Source organism: Dendroctonus ponderosae, unplaced genomic scaffold (genome assembly GCF_020466585.1).
Source record: "Dendroctonus ponderosae isolate FM_Combo_2020 unplaced genomic scaffold, Dpon_F_20191213v2 Dpon_F_20191213_1, whole genome shotgun sequence".
Taxonomy (NCBI): domain Eukaryota; kingdom Metazoa; phylum Arthropoda; class Insecta; order Coleoptera; family Curculionidae; genus Dendroctonus; species Dendroctonus ponderosae.
The window spans coordinates 18,867,116-18,887,630 of NW_026017110.1; the positions used below are offsets into that span (position 1 = coordinate 18,867,116).

Consider the following 20,515-nt stretch of genomic DNA (forward strand, 5'->3'; position numbering starts at 1 on the left):
ATATATATATATCTAAATTTCAGAGTATGAAGTCGAAAATGTTTTTCATACAATATGGTAATTTGTGTAAGTGGTTCAAGAAAATCTGTGGCAAATTTAAAATGCAGCAGAGGACACCTGCTCTGCTACTTACAAAAATATAAACAATACAAACTTTTATTATTAAACAAGCAACTATAAATGAAAAAGTCCTTTAAAAGTTGACGTTAAAGAAAGATCTTGTGCTTCTTAAGAGAAAACAAATTATTCATAGGAACAACCCAAACGGATTGATGAAAATAAAATGAAGAAAAAGGATTTTGGAATGCTCAAATCTTAGGCTCTCATCGAATGGGTGGATCTAGCCGGAAAATAACACTTGCGAAATTTTTATTTGATTTCATACAAGTACCTGCTAACACCAATTTTAAAAAAGTTGAGTAATTTTGCCAATTTCAAAAAAAATATTAAAACATTTCTATTTGTTGCCCCAATAACGTTCGATATTATAGTTACATGCTTATAATTGGATTTTACTAATCTATCTCTGCATGAGCAATGCCATATTATTTCGTGATGTTTTTCCTTTTCATAATTCTTCTTGAATTACGCTTTTTTCTTTTGTTTTTCAAAATTTGCATTTAGAAGATGTCGTCGTACTAGATTCATGTCCTTAATATGAAACATCCTTTCAAAATGGACCTTTAAATTAATTTCAATATAACAACAATTCGCGTATACGGAAACTTCTAAACAATTATTATGGATGTTGTCAGTGTTGCGCTGATTTGGGGTCAGATTCATATAGTGAATAGTAAAAGACGAGTAAAGGACAATTTTCTAAGGAACAAATTCTAACTAAAGAATGACAAAATTCCAAGTTATCTGAAAAAAAAACAGGTTAAGCAATTGAAAATATTTCTTTTAATATAACTTAAAACAATCACAATTGGGTGCTTTTTTGGAGATTAGCGATAGAAAAGCGTATTTTAAGAAGAAATCATAAAATCTGTTTAGTGAAATCAAGCGCTACATTACTGATTTAAAACTAATTTAATCATTAAAATAAATAAAAACTGTCGATTGTAATAAGTTGAAAACTAAAGAGACTGAGGATGGATCGACCAGTCGACAGAAGTAATTCCAATATTGAGACCATTGAAGTAAACTTTGTCCAGCGCTTGCAAATTTCAACCCTTCTAAAAAATCTGCTACAGAATTACAACTGAAAACTTATATTTCATATGCAAAAATAAACCTTTCAATCCTTGATAATATTTTATATATAAATTGATAATGTGCGTTATATTCAATAAAGCCATTTGCGTTGGTTACCTGAGCTCAAAACTTATGCAGCCAAATTAACATCTGCTTCGTAATACATTCGAAAGAAAGACTTGCTGTCGTTATTCTAAAGGATATCTAATAATTCTAAACAACAATGTGATATTTTATTTTATCCAAATTTGTTTAAATTGAATTATAAATGTTATTGTGCTGATATTATCATTCAATGGGGTAGATTATTAGCCTAAAATTAGATTAAATTTTATCTGGCGAGTTTGAAAAAATTGATTTTTTCTCTAAAATCTTTAAATATTTTGTTGCGAAAAAAATGTCGTTGACGATAATGGAACATAATCATTTGTCCGTTTTTGCTTGTGTACGGGAATGTTGAGCTTTTTGTGCATAATTTTTGTAATTTTTGCTAAAGTTGACAAGTATCTCGAAATTGATTGTGGTATTTTTAACAAGCCTTTGTTGTAACAGGCCACGGGCAGCAGTGCTCAATAAGGTTTCGATAGTGAAGACGGATAATACGAAAGTGATTTTTTTGGCAAAAACGACTTATTTATATACACGTATTTAGGAGATGCGTGTTTTAGAAAAGTAGTCAGTTTTTGTTAATCATCATTTAAAAGATCGAGCTTACAAAGCAGTTGGGTCCAATTTTTTGGCAGTTTTAATTGCAAAAATTTTCAGTCCATCATCGCCAAAATCGACAAAGTTTTACTTACTTTTATATAATATTTCTGTCAAATCTTGTAGCATGCCGTCTCTTTAAAACGGACTTTAAATAATTTGTGCTGATATGAAGAAATTTTGTTACTTGAAATTTTCTTAAGAACTCCCAATTTATTGACTGTAAATTTCGACAGAATTAGTTTCATTACGAGATATATTACGGCAAATTTGCTTTGTATTAATAATCTTCACGATCTCAGCAAGCGGCAAGGTTATCACAATTCATTTATTTCCAGTAGAACGCCGCTGTATTAATTACATCTGAATGGCTATAGAGAAGCAAGTCTTAATCGAACATTAACAATCGATGAAACTCATAAATCAACGATATTCGAATGGTAGTACAAAGAAGCTTGCAGATTTGGTTTCAAGCATAAATTATCTATGGGGTGGCCCCAGTCATACAGTTTGAATGGAATTAGAACTAATAATTCCCTCGTATATATCAAAGCATGGCCCAATGTAGCAACGAGCTGCTTATAAACACAGATATCGGAATCTGTGGCCCAGATAAATCACCGGACACTCCGGTCATTAGTTCCAGCCGCACACATTATCTGGATACCACTGAATAGGTTTAGATGCTCGAAATGACTGTTGGAGTAACCTAAAACGTATAAATTTATAACATTCGGTTTCCGAAATCCGAAGTACCATTTCAACAATTTGATGTTGAATACTTTTCAAATTTAGTAGGTTAATTTTTTTCGTTTTTTTGTATATTTTTATATTAGAGTATATGCAAGTCAGCTAATTATTCCATGAGTTAGTGAGCTTTTACATATGACTGTTACCTATAAAAATTCAGATAAATGCGCCGCCAATTTTGCAACACTCAAGTGCCGCCAATTGTTCAATTTACCACTTAAGATAAACTGAGTCATCACGATACTGAAGCCTTAATAGCAACAGTAACATAATTCGTATTAAACTGTTTAAAGGAGCAAATGATGAAGCGCAGATAGATGTGTTATCATAAATCATATTTAAGTTGAGACAAGAACGAGGATGTAATGAAAGATTTATTTATTTGGGGTCATCAAATTTCACTTCAGTCATACGTGGTTGAAAATGGCTGTTTATTGGAGTCGCAATCAACGTAGTTCCATAGATAATGACCTAATTTAAAATTTATTGAAATATTTCTTATCGCAATCGAAAACAACTTGCGGTATCACTTTGCTACTTTTCTGGCTGATTTTTAGCCATCATCTGTGTGAAAACGTCTTTATTGTTACGGCAAAAATGTTGAATTTTCCTCTAATCTCAACCGTTAAGTTCTATCACCAAATGGGCCAAAATTGTTTTAAAAAATGCCAACGAAGATTGAAAACATTGACGAAGAAGTGTTTGAAATGAGCCCGTACAAGGCGATGCTTCTGTAGAAAACACTCTCAGTTTTTGGTTATTCTTTATCGGCTAGACTACACAAAAAAACCAAACATTCTTGTACGCATTTTATTTTTAATTCTCTTTATCCAGAATCTGCATTTTTAAATTTCTGTTGTACGTTTTTCCCGCAAAAAAGTAACTTGCACCCGATTGGTCATCAAAATTTTCGTCTTTTTTAAGTAACATGAACGTTTTTTTATTGTGATTGATAAAATATGAAATAATCACGTGAAAGCTAAAGTCAATACCAATTTAGACAGATGAAATAATTGCTATTGTTGTAGTTCTCGTTTAACATTAAGAAAAAGTGTGTGTTTTGTATTAGAGACCGCATTGTATTAATAATTATTGACTTTCATTAACATATGCTTTGTTGCTTTTATTTATCTGTACTTAAAATTGCATTATTTTTATTTCAGATACTTTAAATAAAATTTAGAAAAATGTTCGCACTAGGCAAGAAAAACATTTATTTTCACAAATTGCCAAAAATCAACAAATTTAGCTTCCATAGCATAATATAATTTTTTCCATATTAACTTAAAAATTAGTAGACATTATATGTATAGAGATGAAAACTTTTACACTTAGCTTTGTTCGATTTGTTAATTTATAACCATTACTCATCAGACCTGCAACATCTGAGTCTTTCTACTGAAAGTACGTCGCACGTGATCGCATTTGGGTGTGATTTTCTTATCAAGAAGTATTTTAACAGTACTATAATCAATTATTTTGAATTAATTCATAATCATGCACATTTATAAAAAAATGTTTGCCTAAGTATATTATTACTTACAGAAACATTTTTCTATTGTCGAATTGAGAAAGGAAATTAGCTAAACTTTGATTTACAGGATGCATGCGGGTGTTGATTTAAATTAGTTGACTTTTGCAATATCAATTCGGAAAAAAAATTATTTGCATTCATTCACTGAATAGTTAAGTATTTAACTAGGAAAGTTAAGTTGAACGACGTAATGTTGAGTTTTCTGGAAACGACTTATACCTGCTAGTCCAAATAATCAATCATGTAAGGTTTTAAGACTGTATTTTCAAAGTTAATTTATTACATTTTGTTGGGTTTCAACAAATTTATTACTACGTTTGCAAATTAGTTCTTCTAAATTAAAACGTTTCGGTATTTTTTATCATCCTCAGTTAATATATATACATTTTTGGATAAGAGCGAGACGCTTGCATATGGTTAGCAAGTTTTTCTGTTTTTCTGCTTTGCCAGTTTCGCCTTTAATTTGCTTGGGAGTACAGCATTCTGGATCAAGTGAAGAAAAGATAAAACAATTAAAGACAGAAACTGGCAAGGAAAAAAACGAAGAAACTTTCTAACCAAATGCAAAAATTTTGACCTAATCCCAAAATGTATACACATTAACTGAGAATGGTGGAAAAACACCCAGACGTTTTAAATTTGAACAATTAACTTGTAAATGTAGTAACTAATGACCGAAACCCAGAAAAATGTTACAAATTAATTTTGGAAATACACTCAGGAAAACTTACATCATGGATGCTTGGGGTACAGCATTCTGGATCATGTGGACGAATGCAACTTAAAAAAATTGTAAAAAAGTTAAAGCAAACATTTGCAAAGGAAAAACAAACAAACTCCTTATCTAGATCTAAGAATATTGCCTTTATCCCAAAATTTATACAGATTAAAGGATGATAGTGGAAAAACACCGAAGCGTTTCAAAAAAAAAGAACTAACTTGTTAAGCTAGTAATAAATGACTTAAGGATTAAAACTTATGAAAATATTGTAAATGAACAGTGCAAATAATAATTATTATTTTAAACTGTGTATATCACTATAATGCGTGAGACGGTTTGCTACAATTGACCTGCTAGTGAAGAAATGGTAAATTTTTATTGGATGAGTGAAAAGTTCACTCTTGTCGGCCTATAACATTAAAATGCTTTTTTAATTCAAAGGCAATAACTTAATTCCATTTTTAAGTGACCCACTTCAAGTCGTTTGTTTTTCATTTTAGCCCTACAGTCGTCATTTGCTCTTTTCTTCACTGAAGCTGTCATTAAAATAATTATAACAATGTTTACCTCGTTAATCTTGCCATTTTCAACGTAAGCAAAATGTGTCCTACGACTGCAACTAATGACCAGAGAGTTTCGTGATTTATTCGGGACACCAATTCCGGTATCTCTGTTTACCTAACACGGTGCTAGAGTGCGACACGATTTGATATATACGAGGGACTTATTAGCCTTAATTCCCAAGTAACTCAATTAGCTCCGTAGTCCCTAATATAAATTATTTACGAACTAGTCGCATAAATCGGATTGTGTATGGTTTATCCTTGAATTATTAAATACAACATACTTTTAGGCTCAAACCAAATTTAATATAAAATATGCAAGTTTCTTCAGCAGTAGGAATTTCTTTTAAAAGTTTATACTTAAATGTGAAAATTATTAAAAGGGAAAATCAAAACTCTGATACCTCAATAGGAAGAACACAACTGATTTAAACCAGTTTCAAGCAAAGTATTCGAAAGTCCTATTTCATAAACAAGTACCATTTTCGGTCTTCTAAAATCAAGCATTATTTGATCGGCTCACTAATCTACCTGAACTCAGATTGACAATAAATTGACCCTTTCGAGCACCTGCTATTTATTCTACTATCTTATTGCGTTATGCTGAAAATAAACAAGGGTTTGCGTTAGAGCCGGAGCTTCACCGTAGACGTGCTTCTGATGATCGTTGCAAGTTGAATGTAGCCTATAAAGGATAAAGCCGAAATCCTAACTTTTAATTCCTGTCGAGCCTCAAACGACACGTAAACCCCATAGAGTGGTGGTCTGTTTAACGAGAAACTGCCATATAACGCGTTTGGAATTACTATTGGCTCCATTAAGGCCGATAGGGTGTGGATTTAAACTAGACAGTAACGGCATACAGGATATTGGTCCTAATACGTTCCATAATGTCTATATCTATTGACCCAGAGTTAATGGAAACGAATCGATATTGATCAGAATAACCTCTGGCAATTTTTCCCCATTTTGCACAGTTACTACTTTTTATTCTGGGTTTATTTTTAAATATAAATTCAATAATGTTTTAAAGTTTTAAAAACTTCAAGTGTGTTAACTCATTACGAAAACAACATATTTCTGGTGGCTGTTGAAACTATCTCTAAATATGTATTAAACAAGCTAGCAAGGATCTGCTAATTTCGGATAGGCCATTTCAGCTGGTTTACTAAATTAGGTTAAAGGTTGTTGGGAAATTTCCAGGGTCATTATCTCGCCCTTAACTACTATTACACATCGTACACGTTAAGTCCGACTAGTTGTTTTGTACAGTTGAGGGCCATCAATGGAGATAATTTTCTTTTAGGGTGTTATTCGCGAATTTCCCTCTCCGGAAATTAGGCCCTGTAAAACAATAAATTTAAAGACTGAAATTATATAGATTAAGACAAACTTGGTACTCCCTTAGTGTCTGGGTTTTTTCATTGCGAAATAAGTGCGTGCATCTAAAAGTATTCAAAATCAAAGTTTATTAGACAAATGCGTTAACCAAAAGATATATTAAATATGTGGAAATGCGGAGGAACTTGGAAAAAAATGGGGAAAATTTGCAATGCTGATGAATAAAATTATTGAGCGCAAAAATCACAAGAATGACGACCGAATAAGTTAGTCCTTTCAAATTTACCATTTAAAGCCATTTGAATTTTCACTTAGTATTTGTACAATAAAGTTCACTCAAATGCTTACCCCATTAACTACTAGTTTGATTCTACTTTCATTTGCCTATCACATTGTTATGTATGTACAGGGTTATTCAGACCCATTGGATCAAAGTTCTAGGTATTTCTCAAAGGAATTATAGAGGATATTCAAGTATAAGGAGTTTGGATCTGTTATGAAACCGATATCGTTGGTTTAAAATCGAAATCACTCAGGATGACTTCTTGCATTCTCATTTTGCACTTTTAAACTTAGTTTTTACTTAGGCTTCGGCCCGAAGAAATTTCTCATTGATTATACAGAGTAGGGAAAATTTATTGTGAATATTTTCTCGTCGATTGATTTTTTTATCGAATTTATTGAATAACACATTTGCTCTGTTCTTGGACAAATTTAATCACTGTATAAAAACACAAATAAAATAAATACATTGTACATTGTACGGGGTGTTTAAATAATGTCAGGCCTTCTTGGTGGAACTTTAAATCTTACGACGGCCAATATCGGATTCGCTCATCAGAGCCAGAGAGAAAAAACAGTATACAATGTTATCGCCTAATATCTTGTGAGTGATTTGGACACATCTGTTGATCCTGATCCATTCCAGAACTATTCATTTTTTTCAATTTTTGTTCAAATTTTATCAAAATCTCCTATTTTTTTGCCAAGAAAATTTTGAGAAAAAAGCTGTGCGAACATCATTGCATTTTAAATTAGTTGCTCTGTTTATTTTTTCACTCTCTCTGCACTGTGAATTAAGAAGTTTTAAATTTTGTTCCTTGGATGAGCTATTTTGATTTTCGCGCCTATATCGCGGATATTGTATTTTGTTTTGTTTCTCGATGGACTTTGACCAAGAGAATATGACACTATTTAAATACCGTGTCGAAATTTTGTCGATGAATAGAGCTATAATTCAATGAAAAATACTCTATCGATTCACAAGATATTCACAGTCAACCGTAAGGAAATATTTAAGTTATGCGTAAATTTTGAGGCTCAGTGTGTATAGTGTTCGAGTTTACACTGGGGCAGACATCGCCGCTTTTCGATCACTCAAAACAAGCTTTTAATCTACCCATAAGGTCCATGAATAATATAGAAATAAAACCGTTTCGATGTTTTATAAAGTAAGTGTTACCTTTTTGCCTCATTAAGGCTGTCTGCATGATCAATAATGTGTTTATCATATAGCACGTATTGTCGTTTAGAGATGGAAACAGCTCAAACGCCTGCCAAATTGAGCTTAATATTCTGTTATTTCGAGTCAGAAGGATCGACCCAAAAGCGCCCCATATCTCAAAATTGCTCTTTTCTAAAAGGGCGAAAAAGGGGAAGACATTTTGCTCGATTTCAGCTTTTTGCCAACAAATAATAAACAATTAGATACCTTCCAATTTTTTCAGACAAAAATCTAAATTTTACGTATAGCCAGTGATTCATTTGCATATTAAAAGTGACGATCAGAGTTATTTTAATTGTTAACTTTGGCCAAATTGCCAACTTAAAAAAAGATGTTTTTGCACGGACACCTTAGTAGTTTGTATTTATTAATCACTATTTTCAAGCAATGATCCATAAATATTAGTGCAAATAATTCGAAATTATGAAAGATAAGTTTTAAAAACTGTACCTATGCTTAAAACAGTGAGTCTTTAAGAAAATTGGATTCGTTGATAGGCTGATTATTTAATGAGAGTGCGGTCGCAATGCTGCAGTTAAGTCGCAGTTATGGGGAGAACACAACTGGACGATTTAAACAAGTCATAATTTTTTAAATAATTTCAAATTTTAACAACCAGCATTTGCGTTAATTGAAAAGTTAAAGTAAAATTAACAAAGTTAAAAATCACCTTGTATAAGGTGTTTTAATATAATATAACAGAGCAGATGTTCTTGGTAACAACCGATCACAAACTGTGCAAATGCTCTATAATTTTATCGTCTTCTCTCCTTTATCTTATAATATCTTTCAAAAGATAGTCATCAACCTAGGCAATTCTTCGTTTGCATACAAAGGGTGTTTAAGTCCATAATAGAGCAGATATTATCGGTTGAAGATCGAAAGCGTTTTAAAATTGATCAAATTGAAAATACTTTTGTCAGACACTTTCGTATCAGAAAAGTGAGTTTCGTATTTAGTTAAGTTCCAAAAAGTCAGTTGCTATCTTCCGATGTTTTTTGCAAAAAATATAACTTCCACATTTGCGTTTTGTCATCAGGATATGATTCCACCTAAATAGCTCTCTTATTTGCATACCAAGTGCTGTTTAAATCTTTAATCGAGCAAATTTTGTCGGTTGGGGATCAAAACCGCGGGAAACTGCTCACACAAACCATAATTTTCTACCGAAAATTTCTGTTAAAAGAGAGTTTGCAGCATTTAGTCGGAAGCTTGATGGATTCTTTGCTTCCTCGTCGCAAAATGGTGCAAAACTTTTTATGCTGCCGATGATCGCGGTCAATCTTTAGCTGTTGCGATCAAATGCCGCAAATAGCATCCGGAAGGTAAAATTTATCTTTTTCTATTATTTTAGTGCATACAATGGGCACACTGTTAAAGCCGACTAGTCAAGTTCCTTAATCAATTTCATTTGTTCTAATTTTAACTTTAGTCTGTTTATAGTAAGTTTGTCTTTTACAATTTTAGCTTTTTAGACCATTTCTGACTGTTGCATTATATGTTCGGTTCAGAGCTCTTGAGGATGTTCACTGTTCACTTTTAATTTGTCGATGGCCCTGATGATGACGTAATTGTCGAAAGCGCTTGGCCTTTTTATACATACATACACCCTTATTTACAAAAACTTGTTTGATTGAATTTCATCCAGTGTGTACACACCAACTTCTTGTTTTTTTGCTTATCAAATCTATCAGAACTACCCACTTTATAAAAAATGATTTGCCACTCTACATGGATTAGCAAGACAGAATCCTTCAAGTACAATATAAATTAGAAATCATTAGTGGTTGTGCATAATTCCGAACGCACTGTAATATGGGGACATGTTGTTTATATAGAGAGATACGAAATCTGTGGCCCGGATAAATCACCAGACTCTCCGGTCATTAGTTCCAGCCGCACACATTATCTAGTTACCTTCCAAATGGCCCTGCATGTCTGAAACAACGGTCGAGAATGGCCAATATCAAGCCCGATTAAATCATTTGTTTCACAAGGGTCTTTCATTGGAAAATTAAACCGATTTATTTAGACAAACAAAAAGAGACAATAAGAATAGTCTCTGTCAAATGCAGCAGATATTTTCTTCTTTTGTATCAAAAAAAGCTCAATGCTATTGAAGTTCAACAGTTTCATTCAACCTCGGATGGTATTTTCCAATACATACAAAAATGTAGGTAAAATAAACCAGGCAAAGGGGATTTGAAACCAGAAAACTTAGGCAAATTTTGGATAATCAACACAACTTATATTACTATTATTTTACTTTCATTTCAGCAAGTTAAAATACCGATTCTATACAATAATTCGTTTTTGTTTCGCAATAATAATTTTTATAAAATTTTTGTTAGTAAATGCAAAAAAAATCCCGAAATGGCAGTAATCTAAGTTTTGCATTTATTATTTGATATCAATTATATATATAAATAATATTTATTTCCTACAGAAAAAGGCTATCGACCCAATCGGTCTTTCTGCCCTTGTTTAGTACATATGTCTTAGCCTAGCTTATTCTAAACTTAATTCCTATTCCTAACACTCATATAAATTAATCGGCTATCATATCGGATATCAATTAATAAACTCATAATTTAACTAAACATCGATAATAAGAAATGTTTGAAAAGATAAGTACGTGATTGCTTCGGACCTTTCCTGCCAATGTGTATATGCTTGTATAACTAACAATTAAAAACAAATTATCAATTTGTTTTCATTGCATTTCTATTCATACTTTAGTTGTCTTTGAGACAAGTAGAAAAGCTTAAAAGTGCTCTTTTGCAGAAAAATTCGTAACACACTGAATCAATTAACAAATAACTCTACATTGTCGAGATCTAAACAACTTCCAGAAGAATCAAATACAATGTCGCATTTCTTATCAACGATTTTTTATTGTTGCTAAAATATACTATCACCCTATATATTTGAAAATTTCAAATTTTCCTGCCTATGTAATTGAGGGGGAATATGGGCGAATCCATATAATTAAAACAGTTTTTCTGTTGGCTTAATATCAAAGGCAATTTACCACGTTTATTGGATTTTTCAATGTTAATCTAAATTTAACCCACCCTAACGAAATTTTAATTACGTGAATGATTTATTATGGTTTAACGTGTATTTTAATTTTAAATTGCATTCTCCTCTCTGAAAAAAAATAGGGAATTTATTGCTTAATGAGAAAAAGTGTAATAAAGATTACGGCAAATTGGTAATTATGATAATATGTATTCAATTTTTTTTCGCTTACTATTAAATTGCATATATTTACAAGCATTTTTTTGAATATTGACGTTATATTACCGAGACATGTTTAGTTAGTAATTGGTTCTGATAATGTTTGTTGCACTTTTTTTCTTGGGAACTCATTTTTTTCCAATTTACTATTTATTATATAATAACAGCAACTTGTGAACTCAGTGTTTCTTCATCTATGCCACTTAGAAAAGAAACAAACACTAATAATGTCGATAGTCTCAATAAAAATCGAAAATTTCAGATACATGAGTCACATCATAATCCAATTGATTTTTTATCAACACGTTGTGAGCCTGCCCGGCCGGTTCAAAAAAGTATTATAGTTTAAGGGAATTTATTGTCGACACCAGGGGCCCAACATAAAAAGTCCATAAAGCGTGAAATATTGCGTCGGACATTAAGACGAAATGCTCACAAGCATGTGTGGCCTAAAACACGTGTAATTTAGAATGGGATTTGGTAAGTGACATTTTTCAATTCTGATTAAATTTATTTTGTAAAGGCGAAACAATAGTTCTTCTAGCTACTACTGTGTGTTCTAAGCGGAGGGTGATTCAAGAATAGTTTGACTCATTTCTTGGTCGCTTTTCATAGACTATTTCGTAGCTGCTAGGGTTCTTTGAAATTCCTTGCCTTCATTCTGTTGGTATTCTCAGGAAGCACTTCTTCTGTTACAACCGATGCGCTGTTTTGAGTTAAAAATTCAGCTGCTTGTGTAATGTTTTTTGTTAATTTGTCAACTTTCGTATTTGTGTACTTATATACGCGCGTAATCTATAGCGACAAAGTCCTCTAATTGCTCTGTGTTATTTGAAAAATATGCCGTTTCAAAATGCAGTAAGGGAATCAGAAAAATCGACCATCATCTACTTATAGCGTAATCTTAAATTCATCTTTTGTACTATTTTTATTCTGTATTATTTTCCTTTTACAACTCTAATCAAAACATCAGAAATAAAAATCAATATATGAGGCTCAAATTTCAAAATAAATCTACTGGGACCCAAGAGAAAATTGCTACAATAAACAATATTTCCACGATACATAAAATTAATCAAAAACTAATTTTAGCTAATGTTAGCAAACAATAATTCTTACCAAAATAATAATATAAACAAGCATTTTTTACATGGGTAGAATGATCATCTGCTGCAAAACTTCTTGAAAGATTTGTAATTTAATGTATAAAAATATTTATGTACAAAATAGAGATTTTTTATTTTCTCAGTCAAAAAGCTCTAAGTTTCAATAAAAATAAAACATAATGAAAGAAAGATTAAACTGCAGATGGTCCGATAAGAGTTTTGCCTGTTTACGATATTTTCACTTTATTTGATGATTGATTGATTTGATAAACGTATATCAAAATTTTTGAACAATTGGAAAAAAAACAGTAAGTCATGACGCTTCTTGATCTATAGCACAAAAACAATATTTTTTGAAAAGGATTGCGGAAATAAATTAAACCCGATAAATACGAAGATTACAAATGATTTTCCGTCAAACGCAGTGTTTCAAAACTCCACTACAATTTTCAATGTTTAGCCTAGAATCTTATCCTTAAATAGAATCTATTTATTGTAAAACCGCTGAAACATTACTAGAATTCCCTGAAAATATTGAACTCAAAAAGTGAGGACATATACTTCAGGTTGTGATCTGCTGGATTAAGTGTCTTTACTAAGCAGTGTGGTGTCCAAAGACTAAAGGTTGAATTCCCTATCGAGCAATTAAATTTTGCTTTCGACTTTCGGAAAAACAGCACCATTTAAATATAATTAATTATATGCATTAAATTGAAGATAATTTCTTGATGATTCACAATTGGCGTCATTCCTCTCGAGGTGTTGTCTGGCGCTGTTATAGTAGTACAGAAAAAAAAGTAAAACAAATTAATTGTTATTAAAAACTGAGAAATTTGCAAAGAAGTATATCAGGAATACGGCAGCAATGTTTTTCAAGGTAATCTGCCTAATGAACATTGCGGAAATACCTGTTGCTTCGTAATTATTTAAAATTCCGGTAACCATGGAATTATACAGACTGACAATAAGAGACAAGGATAAACGGTAAATTGAACAAGATTTCTGTTCTGTCTGTTCTCATAACCTCGAATATTGGTGTTTAAAAATAAACCATACAACACCAAACATTTGAATGGTTAACTCCAAACAAGCTAGTGCCTCTATATCTCCTTATTATCCACTCTTATCAAACAGCTTCTCATATTCAGTTAATTAACTCGTGCTCCATTTGTATCTCCTTGTGCTGTGCGTATCGTACAAACGTAGTAGGAATATAGCCGGTATTTATTTGGTGTCTGGGAAAGTGTCAGTTATTGTGTTCTAAGTGTCCCTGGAAGGCCCTGATTCGATTATGTCCAGTACTTCTTCCTCTGTGCCTGGAACCCGAAATTGGATTGTCGTCCACTATTTTCCTGGAACCACTCTCCTCGCCCTTTGTTGGCGTAAGTTCTTCCAGCTTCTGCCATGTTACTGTAGCATTTTCCCTGAACTAATCGCACATCCGGAAATTCAAAGTAAGTCACAGCTTGACAAAATATTGTTATTATTGACAAGGGCTATCCACCTGTAACTATCTGTTAATGACAAAAAACATGTATACTGCTGTGCCTTTTCGTCAAAAAATAGTAGAAGAGTTCTTGATATCAAAAACTTTCGTAATTTGAAGCAAATATCGTAATTTTTATTTTTGAATGCTTAAGTATACCAATATGCTACCAATTAAACATGGAACAATTTCAAAATAATGCTTAATAACAAAGTTGACATTCGATCTTCAACTGTAGATACCTCCTAAAAATTTTCGAAAAAAAAAATTTCGATATTTTTTTCGTGCTCTCCAAGTGAGCCTCTATCACCCCTTAAAAGGAATGACGCCAATTTTGAATCACCCTGTATACGACAGTAGCTTAACATTATTTTTGGGTCTTGTAGCTGAAGCTGAACAAATTCCCATTCAAAAAGCAATGCCCAATAACATTAAGATATCACATTTTGCGAAATATTGCAATGTTGTGCTTCAATTGGGTCCGTTGTCTTCTTTTTACTGTTTATTTAAAATTCGAACAAAAACTTAAATTTGAACAAAAGTAAAACTATACACGATGAATTCAGATGCGTACCCTTCTTCGCGAGTGAAGTGATAAGAACATGCAATGAAAGTGAACCCTGGAAAATTAATTTTGAAAGAAAGATGTGAAGTTAATAGTTGCATGCCTTCTACTTTAGTCAAAGTAATTTCGACGCAACTACCATTGAAGATGTTAGTAAAAAAACCAGCGAAGGCTTAAAATTATAAAACCCTAATCCATGACAACCGTCAATTATTATAAATTACCTCATTTAAAATCCCCACTAAGCATTGCTCATAGGAAAAATCCTATATTTGATAATACTAGAGACAAATGCATAGCTGATTAATGAGTTATCAAACCGTAAATAAACAATAGTGTCCTAATGATTTGCAATAAAATATTCTGTTACACAATCAAGTTAATATATATGTAAATAAATTGAACGATCAGCGTCTAGTGCGTGAGTCATTCTTCAGTAAGACATATTGAAAAAGCACAAAATTAGATAATTGTACTTGAACTAAACCTAAATAATCCATGCAATTGGCACTGTAGTATAAAGTCAGTTCACAACATAGCGTTTAGAGGCAAATAGCAAACACCTAGGAAGTTTAAAAGTCTAATTTCTTGTTGGTAAGAAGATTAAGTTGTTTCAAGCGACTCAATAGATGCTTGCGACGCAGTGCAACCAACAACTTTTAAATGCAAAATAAACACGGGAGAATAACCCACACTTAATTTATATTCCAAAGTTCTTTTTACTTCTCGTGTGGTTAAATGCTGAGATTAAAATATAATTGAAAGTATTTGAAAGATTCTTTGAATCAGTGTACAGAGATGTGTGAAGTCGATTGTATTGATACAAACATTAAGCGGTGGATTCGCGATGCGTTTAAAGACGACAAGTTCAAAATCATGTCAATCGACAAAACTGGATCAACATCAGAAGGTGAGGGTTATATTGGCAATATAAGTTTTGTAACAGTTACGGCTCTGACCCCGTCTAACAACCCGAAGATATTCAATCTGGTCATCAAATATGCAAAGTCACTGAATCCTGAGGAAGTTCTCTTACCATTTCAACTTGCGTATGAAAGAGAAAATCTCATATATGGTACAGTCGTTCCAGCGTTTCACGAATTTGAGAAGCAATATAATAACGTAATTACGGACAAACATTTGCCCAAGTGCTTTGGAACGCTTTCCTATGGAAAGCTGAATATATTGATTTTGCAAAATGTGAAAGCTGAAAATTATCAGCTTCATGAATTACACCGACCATTAAATTTGGAACATTTGAAACTCACGTTCTCCAGCTATGGAAAATGGCATGGGTTAAGCCTGGCATATCGACACCATCGCCCTAAAAAATTCGAGAACATGTTTGGTAACTTACGAAGATGTGTATTGCAAGATGTGATGGAACTGTCCCACAAAGCGGTGCAAACAAGCGAAGAATGTATGTACATAATGCTAGAAAACAACAACGAATTGAAAATCATGGAGAAACTGAGAAAGTTGTTCCCAGATGGGTTTTCTTCTGAAATCATTCGCGTGTTAAAATGTCAAGCTGACGAAGAAAAAATTGTTCTTGGACATGGAGATTGCTGGAATAACAACTTTATGTATAAATACTCGGTAAGTCGCAATCATTTTAAATTCACAATGATGTGTAGTCAATAATATAGTAACAATGCTGTGTAGTAATAAATCAATATTTATAATTTTCGGCTGTCATAATAATTACCACGAAATGTGAGTTTATTAGAGTCACTTCTCATTAGTTTTGATTAGTTGAAACATTAATTAAATATAGTTTTTCCGTTGAAGAAAATCAAAATACAATCCACTTTCATAAACGTAGCAAAACCCAATGTTTTCAAACATACTTCACCAAACGACTGGCCTTCAGAAAATCACAAGTTAAAGTCCAAACGGGTCTAATTAATAAATTAATTAAACAGGATTTGTTTTTGCAGGAGCTGGACCAATCGAAACCTGAATCGGTATTGTTCCTGGATTTCCAAATCTCCTCTCCAGGTTCTCCAGTTTTGGATCTAAGCTATCATCTTTACGCCACCGCGTCTGGACAGGAGCTAGCGCACTTGAAAGAGCTATTGGACATCTACTACTCTTCATTATCTGATACTTTAAAGAAGTTTGATTGTGATCCGGAAGTGGTATTTCCTTATAGCGAACTTGTGTTGCAATGGAAAAAGTATTCAGCGTTTGGAGTGATGATGGCAATATTCGTGTTGCAGTTTCTCTTAGCGGACAAAGAAGACATTGTAGATTTTCGAGATGTTGGAGGCGATAATTTTTCCGCTACCCTGCTAAAGTTAGCGAAAGGGAATGGAAGAGCTTATCCACGACTGCTTGCTGCTATTAAGCACTATTTGGACTTTGAGGATTTCTAATTCCAAATTAGGATACCTGGTAGTACTTTAAAAGCCGAATTAGTTTCGAAATTTAGCTGGATCACTTGTTTGGATAAATGTAATATACATTATTTTTATCGATTTTCCACATAAACTTGCCTTTTGAGTGAATAAATGCACACTGATTAATTAGGCGCCTCACTTCAAAAAAATCTATATGCAATTGTACTGTTCAATATATTCAACAAATTTGCAGTTTTGACTATTAGACTTGCTTTGCTTTCGGCGTCTGCATATTCAACAAACATTAGTTTATTACTGTTATTAAGTTATAAAACAGGTATAAAATAAAATATAAAAAAAAGAATGCAACAGAATATCCTACTCTTAAAACACAATTTTCTCATCTCCTTTCCCCAAAATCCCACAAATACAAAATCAGATACCTACCGTTAATTTCGAAGGTTTTTTATTTGCAAAAAATGTGCATTTCTATTTTTTAGTGTAATTTTAAAAGCCGTAGACAAATTATAAAAGTAGCCGATGTTAAAAGCCCTTAATATTCTGCGATTCACTATGCAGAATGTTTTTTTAGGGAAATGTTCACACGCATTACGCATATGTTATTTCGTTACAAATAATTTTAAACGAAAATTAATTTGTTTTAATAGTTTAACCACGATATTAAGAATTCAAAAATAATAGATTTTACACATAAATCTGCCGCTTATTCCCGAGTAGCTATTTATGCGATTCCTTGAGTAAATAAATGTACAGTGATTAATTAGGCGCGTATCTTCAAAGAAACCGACACGCAATTAGTTCAATATTTTAAATCAATTTAATTTAAAAATTAATTGCCATAGTTTCTTGGTCACCCTAGTTTATATAGGACAGTTTTGATTAAGCGATTTGCTTGGCCTTGGATGTCTAGCTGTTACACTCTCACATACTTAAAATTATTCTAAAGTTCTTCGAGTGTTGTGTAAAAATATGTGAAAGTTGTGAGACCTGTTACTATTTTATCAAAGTCATGAAAAACTCTTTGTACTCGAAAGTCTTCAAACAAACTTGGATATGGATTAGCTATAAGATTTATTTATAAAAATTATAATTTTTTAAATTTATTTATTAAAATTTGTGCAAACTGTCGATGCAGCGAACTTGGGCAGTTAAAATATTTTCAAAAAATCTCCGCAACAGTAGATGCTCTTAAAAACAATTTTCTCATACTCTTATACATGACCTCTACCTAAATATATAAAAAAACATAACCTCGTTTGTTAATTTGGTGCCCGTAATTGCCACAAAAAAATAAAAGGTAAAGTCAGATACCCACCGCCAATTTTAAATGTTATTTCGTTGTAAAATAAACGTACTCTGTTGTCTTTCAATATTAGTTCAAAAGTCGTAACAACTTATGCGCTTATCTTATCGGGATTCATTTCAATAGATCAACTGTTTGAAAGCCATTAGTATTTCCTCAATTAGCAGCGTTTTAAAAATATTATCTTAAAACAGATATGTCGGTAATATGCGCACTTTTTTCCACAGGAATGTTCAGATTTTTATATGGTATATAATTTAAAAAAAATGGTATTTCAACAAACATCAACTTGTTTTAATAGTAGTTTCTTTGTTAATTTAACCAATAATTTAATCTAGTCAATATTGGTTCGCCTGCAAGCGAACAATTTTTTAAAGACTCTTGCGATCCTGAACCAGCGTAACATGGTAGGCAGGGATTCTCTGGTTGATGAATCCTAGACATTGAAGACCGGTTTACGCTAATGGTAGCTTCAATTTGTTTTGGGATTATTTTACAATTTTCAATAACTTTCTCTCCTCGCTGACTATACTGACTATACATTAACCAACTTTATTAATATTTTCTTAATCCAAATACTTTTCACCGAAGGAATTGAGCCAAAATAGGAATATTTATAAATATAAGTTACCAATGGCGAATCATAAATTCAATTTGAATTGATTGATTTGATTGAGTGTACATTGCATGGACCTTTCGTTCAAGGTTTGAGCAAGTTTCGTTTTTTAAGGCATCCTTCTGGAAATTTTCTGGGATAGATTAGGATAAACTATGAACTACGCACGCACTTTTCTACTTGTTGACATTCAATCTAAGGTTTCTTAAAAAATCATCAGATTAAATTACATTCTAGATCATATTGAGCCTGATTATTGAACATACAAAATATTTTAAATTAGCAAACTGGTAGTAAGTAGGTTTGACTCTATTAAAATATTACAGAGCAAAATTCGTTCTAGTTTTGAAGGAAAATACTTTTTTTAAAAATCGGAACACATCAAATTATATTTTAAAACGAACCTTGAAATTTCCATAAGTTATGTGGCCAAGGGATCGAAAATGTGTTAAGGTACTGTTCAGAAAATTCCGGAAAAATGGAAATTTACCTGTTATAAATGTAGACCCGTTCAAGTGCTTTTTATATGAGATTCAGACAGAATATTTTGTGTTACTAATATTTCAACTAAAATTGCGTCACTAATTCACAGGTTGATAAATCGACTTTCTCCAGTTCTGAAACGTACCAAAGAAAAATGCATCTTTGCGGGTCAACCAAAAATTAGGTTGCATTTTGTCCTCCATTCGTCCCCAGTAATGCCGCACGCTTCATTTGTAGCTACCTCTAAAGAGAAAATCACATCGCCCTGTCGTAGCTGGCAACTTGGTTCTATCCAAATATATCGATGCATATCTTTGTTTATTTAATTAATAACTATATTAAAACTAAAACTTTGTTTATTGTTATCAGCAGCAACACTTCAATACATAATGTGGTGAATTGACATTAATCAAATCCAAGCAACGTAACATTTTAATTACATTGTATTCTGTATTTATCAAACGATTAGACAATTGAAAACATTTGCTTTACGTAATAAAAAATCGGTTTGCATGTGGCGCGCATAGTTAAATAACGACAAACTAATTTTTTTCAAATACATTTTTAAGTGGTTCGTATAAGGTTAATTAGCCAGAAAAATTTTTTAAAATTGTTTGCTGTACACAGACTGTTGGGCGTGACAAACAAATTGGACATCTGCGACTTAAGGCCTGTTGCATAATACTGCAAGTCACGAAATAATTAAGTCTACCAGTTTTTACAACGACTGATCAAAAATTCAAACAATTTCAAATTACATGTTTGAGCAGTCAAAATATTAAATTGAGGGCAAGTTCGTGCGCTTAATGATTGATTGGAACATATAGTTATTAAATTAAGTAATTCAAAGTTTGTAACATTTTAATCGCCACTATTTAGTACTCGTGGGAAAGATAAGTATTTTTTGGCAATATTGTCTTAAATCAATATTTTGGGAAATTCTTAAAGAAATATTCCGATTTTCTCGCTGCCAGAAAACGACACAGCGCTCGTTCAAATACGACAAGGCGTGATAACAAGATAAAAATGTGTTGGAGA

General features: G+C 32.2%; 1 protein-coding gene across 1 annotated transcript; it reads left to right on the forward strand.

Annotated features, from left to right (window-relative positions):
* The first annotated feature begins 15,146 nt into the window (after positions 1-15,146).
* Positions 15,147-17,428, forward strand: LOC109533288. The gene is made up of 2 exons (XM_019898576.2): positions 15,147-16,311; positions 16,653-17,428. The coding sequence occupies exons 1-2, from the start codon at positions 15,511-15,513 to the stop codon at positions 17,088-17,090; spliced, it is 1,239 nt and encodes a 412-aa protein (XP_019754135.1). The 5' UTR covers positions 15,147-15,510; the 3' UTR covers positions 17,091-17,428.
* Positions 17,429-20,515: the final 3,087 nt, after the last annotated feature.